At 40.0% G+C, this 6,000-nt stretch overlaps 1 protein-coding gene across 1 annotated transcript in view; it reads right to left on the bottom strand.

Moving 5' to 3' along the window:
* Positions 1 to 1,111: 1,111 nt before the first annotated feature.
* Positions 1,112 to 6,000, bottom strand: part of col11a1a (collagen, type XI, alpha 1a) — a 77,992-nt gene continuing 73,103 nt past the window's right edge. Inside the window, 5 exon segments of the mRNA XM_018698274.2 lie at positions 1,112 to 2,540; positions 2,542 to 2,610; positions 3,112 to 3,345; positions 5,283 to 5,351; positions 5,792 to 5,904. Coding sequence (XP_018553790.1) covers positions 2,463 to 2,540; positions 2,542 to 2,610; positions 3,112 to 3,345; positions 5,283 to 5,351; positions 5,792 to 5,904 — 563 coding nt within the window. The 3' untranslated portion in view covers positions 1,112 to 2,462.

Here is a 6,000-nt window from a genome sequence, read left to right as displayed (position 1 = left end):
TCTTTGAAATGTAAGGAAGAAAAAGACTAATTAATATTCAGCTCTCCTGTGTATTTTGCATTATTGATTTAACCAAGGTTGATGTTCAGTTACGTATTTCTAAAGAGGGATTCAGTCCCTCAGTAGAATCCTCTTTGAACACTCCCTCACAGAGCAGAGCCTCTTCCACCAAATCTGACTGTCTAAACATTTGTAAGAAAATCTCTGATAGAAACCAACATTAGTCATGGCCTGGTCACTTTAAAAGACTGACCATCTGTAAACCCAGAAAGAAGCCAAATAACCAGGAACCAGTAAATAGTGCCATGTTAAACCTGTGCATAAACATAGCTAGCTGTTTTTAACGATACCTTTTGAAGAGATTTGACAAGCACCATGTTAATCAGTGAGCTTTAGAGCTGCTGGGTGTTTTTATCCCTTGGATAGAGCCAGGCTAGCTGTTTCTATGTTTCCAGTCTTGATGCTAAGCTAAGCTAACCTGCTCCTGGTTACTGTACAGATGTGAGAATGGTATAACATCTGTATGAAATTACCACAGCATGGGTGACACGTGAGAACAAGCCTCTCACCTTTAAGATGTACACAACTCTCTGCGCAGTGTTCTTCCTCACACATTTCTGCTTTACTTTCAGAAACAATCAAAACATTTACAGGCGATTCCAGAATGGTGGGGAACCTCGCTCTGTCTCTACTACTGCAATTCATCTTGAAAAGGTTTTTGTCACAGAGGATAATACACATGTAGCTCTGTAACACATATGCTGAGATTACTGCGCTAACTCTACTGAAGCCTTTACACCCTTTGTATATAATAAGCAGTGATGTTTTCTGCCATTTGAACGAAAAAAAGAAAAGAAAAATACTTATCCAGCAGCATTAAGTGGCTTTGTGTGTGAGTGTGAGTGTGGGCTTTTTGAATAGACAAACTTATTAGTCTCAGATACAGTGAAACATAGCTCCAAGTCCACAGCTAATCCCCCACATGGAAATAAGCAGCAAATACAGGAGCAGTCAAACAGGCAGGTGTGTTTTTTTTTTCATTCTTCCTATTACAAACAAAGGGAGACATTTTATTCTTGTTTCCATTCATGTACTCAGAATGAAAGGAAAATATTGTAAGATGGTACTTTATTGGTTTCAAGAGAGATGGAATTGCACCAGCCCAGAGTCTTAGTCGAATTAACATATCCTTGATTTAAAGCATTTGACATGTACAGTAGGTAGATCTACTCCAAAGTCATCTTACACAGACCATTGAGACATTTAAGTTCACTGAATCCAGTTTTTAATATTTAAATGAACTATAAAAAGCACATTAAAACATTTTCTCATTTTAGTTACAAAAATGGGTCACCTAAAGGGCTTCTCATTGCATTCACAGAAGGATTTGAACAGTGGATGTCTAACAGTTAATGTATTTCTCTCTTTAAAAAATCCCCACCCAAAATATATAAACTTAATTGCTTAACCAAGGTATATACAGGGCATAACATCCTTGCATCTTAAAGGTTATCAAGAAAGTTTGAGGTATACAACCAAAATAAAAAGCCTGTCAGAAAACAAAACAGAAAGAGACAACAAATAGAATTAAATAAAGGAAAATGAATGCCATGATTGCTTCCTACTAGCACAGGATCACAACATTAGTGGGAGATGTTGATCGTATACGTGCTGGTGTGATACTTCCAGTTGTTTCACCTATGGTCACAAGGGCAAAACAGCAAATGACCTCAAGCTTTGGACTGTCAATATATACAAAGGGCATACAGTCTAATTTAGCAATGGAGAATTGTTTGAATGCTCACTTTATTTGCTTTGTGACAGGTACACAGTATGTGTTGAACAAAAAATACCAGAATTATAAATTTATTTGATTGAATGATGTCTTCAACTTACACCGTATATCTTTGAACCAACATTGAAATTAAAGAGCCAGAAGCAGAATCTGATACACATGCAAGTTTTGAAAGTGGATTCAGAAATAACAGTATTGTACAAAATAATAATTACAGTTTTTTATAATTATCAAAATACACCTTCTTTTCTTAGCACCTCTTTATACTTTTGTGTGTTTTGAACAAGCACCATTGTAGTCGTTTTCATACAGCACCTGGAGAATCCAGAGAGGAGGTCTGTGTCCCCTTATGTCGCCTGACCCCCCCCCTTGGTTACCTCCGATTCACCCTCCTCTGCCACGCGTTCAAATGTCCTTCACCTTTGCTCCGTAACGTGGTTAAGTCATGTGGTTCGAGCCCTACAAGGGCAACAAGTATTTTCCTGGGTTACACGTACATACATGGAAAGACATGTTTGCTACACCATCTCTTATTCAAAACTTGCATGTGGCATAGAAAAGGGTGGGGGGCTAGGAATGGGGTTTGGTGGTACCCAAAACGTCTCAACTTGACTCTCTTTGCTGGCCCCATCAAGTCCTTTTTTTTTTTTTCTTTTTTCATTTTTATTTAGCCAAGGAAGCAGACGGGCCCAACTTCAAACCCAAACTTCTGGTTAGGGTCCCCAAAGTCAGTCAACATGACATCCGATGATTGGAACCTGATCGATTTTGGGAGTGTTAATCTCCATCACAGTCTTTCCATAGCCCTTCCTCGTCTGCAACAGAGAGAGAGAGAGAGAGAGGAGAGAGAGAGAGAGGACCAATCAGAAGAGCAAAGCCCAGAAAAACACACACATTCTGTCACATCTCTAACTGCGCTTAAGTGAGATAATATTTCAGTCTGTCCCTTCAGCTCCTGTAGAAAGTTACACTCACAGCTCTTAAATCACAGCTTTCCACTCCTCCTCGTTGCACTACTAATGTGATTTCATTTCAGGAGGAATACTTCTGTTAAACAAGTGGCAAATGGATGAGAAGCTAATTGCGACTATTCAAAGCCTGACGGTTCTTTTATCTGAAACACCAGAGGAGTAGATGTGTCAGAAATCATATTTGATTTTTGCTGGAAAATAATCTCTGCTGATAACTCGTCAAAAAAAAATCTGACTTGAGAGGCAAATTTAAGGTTCTATAACCAAAACAGTAACTAACGGTGACAGACTGAACTCCTCAGCTCCTGCTCATTCAGATAAATAATATCTATGATCGGGGCTTACCGCGCATCCGTCTGAGAGGGCCGTGATGTACGGGTTATTGTCGTAGGACATCTCCTCGTCGTTGGCACCCAGGAAGCGCAGCGCCTTGTCGTAGCTGTCGCTGGTGGCGTCGTGCCACGCCACAGACTGGTGGCAGCTGTAGGTGAAGTTTTGCCTGGCCGAGGCTGTCAGTAGTCTGAGGAAGGTCATCTGAACCATGTTTATTGAGTTTCCATCTGCGTCAACATAGGAAAGCTGTTGGGACAGAGGGAGAGACAGACAGAGAGAGAGAGAGAGAGAGAGAGGAAGGTCAAATATAAGAGGCAAACATTCACATTTCCACATTTTCAATCTACAGAAAAAATATAAATATAAAAAGTATAAAAACACAAGAAATAAAAGAAATGAAGTATGAGAGAGAGGAGCAGTCATACATAATAATAAAGTACTTCAAGGACAAAACTATGAAATTGTCAAATTAAATTGTGACACACATTTTCCACCTCTGCTGTGCCATAAGCAACACTGCTGCTGGAAAATAACCTGAGCTGTTTAACAGAGATGGCAGATGACACACACACTGCATCTCACACAGCCTGATCAATAATCACATTTTAATCCACAAACTGAAACTTCAAGCAAGATGAAGATACCTCGACTGCCTGGTGAAATTAATGTGAATAGGTCACAAATAAACTCTGAAAAGTTCTGACTGCCAGGGAGGAGGATTAATTCTGTTTATCAATACCAGAGGCAGTTAAAAGATTTCAATGTTTGAAATGAGGTGAGTTTATTTTACTGACTCTTACAGTGCTGACGCCATTTAGGTAAGGATGAATTCAAATATAACAAAGTGTTACTGTTAACATATCTGATTCTGACACACAGCTTTTATAAGGCAGTTGTCACTGTTCTGAATGAACCAGAGCACCTCCACCCCCTCTGCTCATAGCAGCTCAGACAGTCAGACTGACTCCTGCTCACATGGATTCAAACATCTCATCAGCCAGCAAGAGAAGCTGCTGCCACAAGGACCGACACGAAACCATCAATTAGTCTTAGTAATTACTACTTTAATTCTAACAGGGTCAACATTATTTAATTACTACAGTCAGTCTTCCTCAGCAGGCTAACATGTAATAAAGATTATATGAGCATACTGATGTGTGTCAGGGCTGTCTAAACACTTTCTAAACACCCTACTTACAACAATGAAACAACCAGTGAAAGCTTCTGATGTACAGTGAAACAGAGTCCATACATCATTGTACTGTACTGTGCAGTACTGTGTCTTGTGTACCAGAGTTTAATAGCTCATGTGTTTTCAGTTTAATAGATCTGGACTTTATGACCCTTTTTGTTTCTCTTACAAAGCCTGAATCTAGAGAACCAGGATCTGGACAGATCACACGTGACCCTGACAACAACATTAACTTTGTGTGAACCTTGTGTGAACATTTAAAACTCAGCTCAGTACCAGGAGAAGCACTGTACTTTTACGCCCACAAAGCTGTGTATGGTTCTGTCACAGTCGCTCGTTTCAAGTCTATTCTCCGTGGAAATACATCAGTGTGACACCAGTCTGATGGAGCAGGACAAACGTGTGTCTTTCATTTCTGACAACAAGAAACAGTAGCAGATGTTTACTGAGAGATTTTTAACTGTTCAAGGGCAGACTGAGGACTGCTGGAAAGCTAAACTTCTGAGGTATTCTGCTCCAATTCTCTGTAATGTTTTATTGATGCGTTGTTCTTTATATGGAACAGTCTAAGAATCCTAATGTTCCCACAATGACTGGAAACCAGGGGCTAGTTCAACAGGATGTAAATTATTTTAACGAAAAGTAAATTTTTAACATGTTGGAAGCAGAACCTTTATGCTTTGAAATTCTCTCTGCTCTGGCTTTGCCTAAAATATGAACAAACTCAAACCATTATGTCGTCTGGGATTTCTCACGAGGAGCAACTTTGGGTCACTGCCTCACAATTTCATGGGTGGTGCTGCTATTTGAGTCTATTAGCAGCTGCTTGCCATTTTGCAGGCATTATAGAGTCCCTGCACAGGTACATGGGAGAAAAAGGAGAGAGAAGGTAATCCATTTAGTTCAGCCCTGAGTGAAGGAGTTTGTGCTTTGTGCAGTGAGCTGGAGAAGGTGGATGAAAGAGGAAGAAGAAAGAAGAAGAAAGACTTACTATTTTACCACGCTTAAATTCACTGAACCACGACCCGGGAACTTCTTTGGGCCATGAAGATATTCTGACCTGTGGAAAACAAAACCAGACACAATGTTTTAATGCAAAACATTATCATGGGCTTTTTACTTTGTTATGAATCATACAGAGAACATGAGAGAAACTCGTCATATAGAGCACAGCCTCGAGGGGAGCATCATCTGGGAGCAGATGATAAACCTGTTATTTTAACATCTCTGAAATTTCATTTTCACAAACTTCACAGAGTCAGATCAGCCTATAGTTTTTTGCCTTTTGGTGGTTTTAGTGTTGTTTGTAATAAAGTGAATATCAAATCTGTACAAGCTTTGCCCTGAAGCAAATCAAATGGCTCCCTTTGACAACTTCAGCTGCATGCTGTGCTGCTTGTTGATGTGCTGTTTTTACATGACAGCTTAATATTCGATGAAAAATCATGATTAGAAACAGGCAGTTATGAACCTCGTGGATACTAATCCAGAGTCACTTACTCCATTGGACTTCTTATCTGGATAGATGCAGGTCTCGCCCCCGGCAGTGAAGTTACAGTAGACTTTGAAGGAATCTCCCGAGCAGCCTTGGTTTGGATCAATCCAGTATTCACCTGAGGAGAAGCGAAGCACACTCAGACATCCTGTTCAACTCATGTCCACAGCTCCATTTCAGAATCAAGTGGGCTGGGTTCCTTCATCCTGTGTGA

The sequence above is a fragment of the Lates calcarifer genome, linkage group LG24, assembly GCF_001640805.2.
Source record: "Lates calcarifer isolate ASB-BC8 linkage group LG24, TLL_Latcal_v3, whole genome shotgun sequence".
NCBI classification, from domain to species: domain Eukaryota; kingdom Metazoa; phylum Chordata; class Actinopteri; family Centropomidae; genus Lates; species Lates calcarifer.
This window is presented reverse-complemented; position numbering and strand designations above follow the sequence as displayed.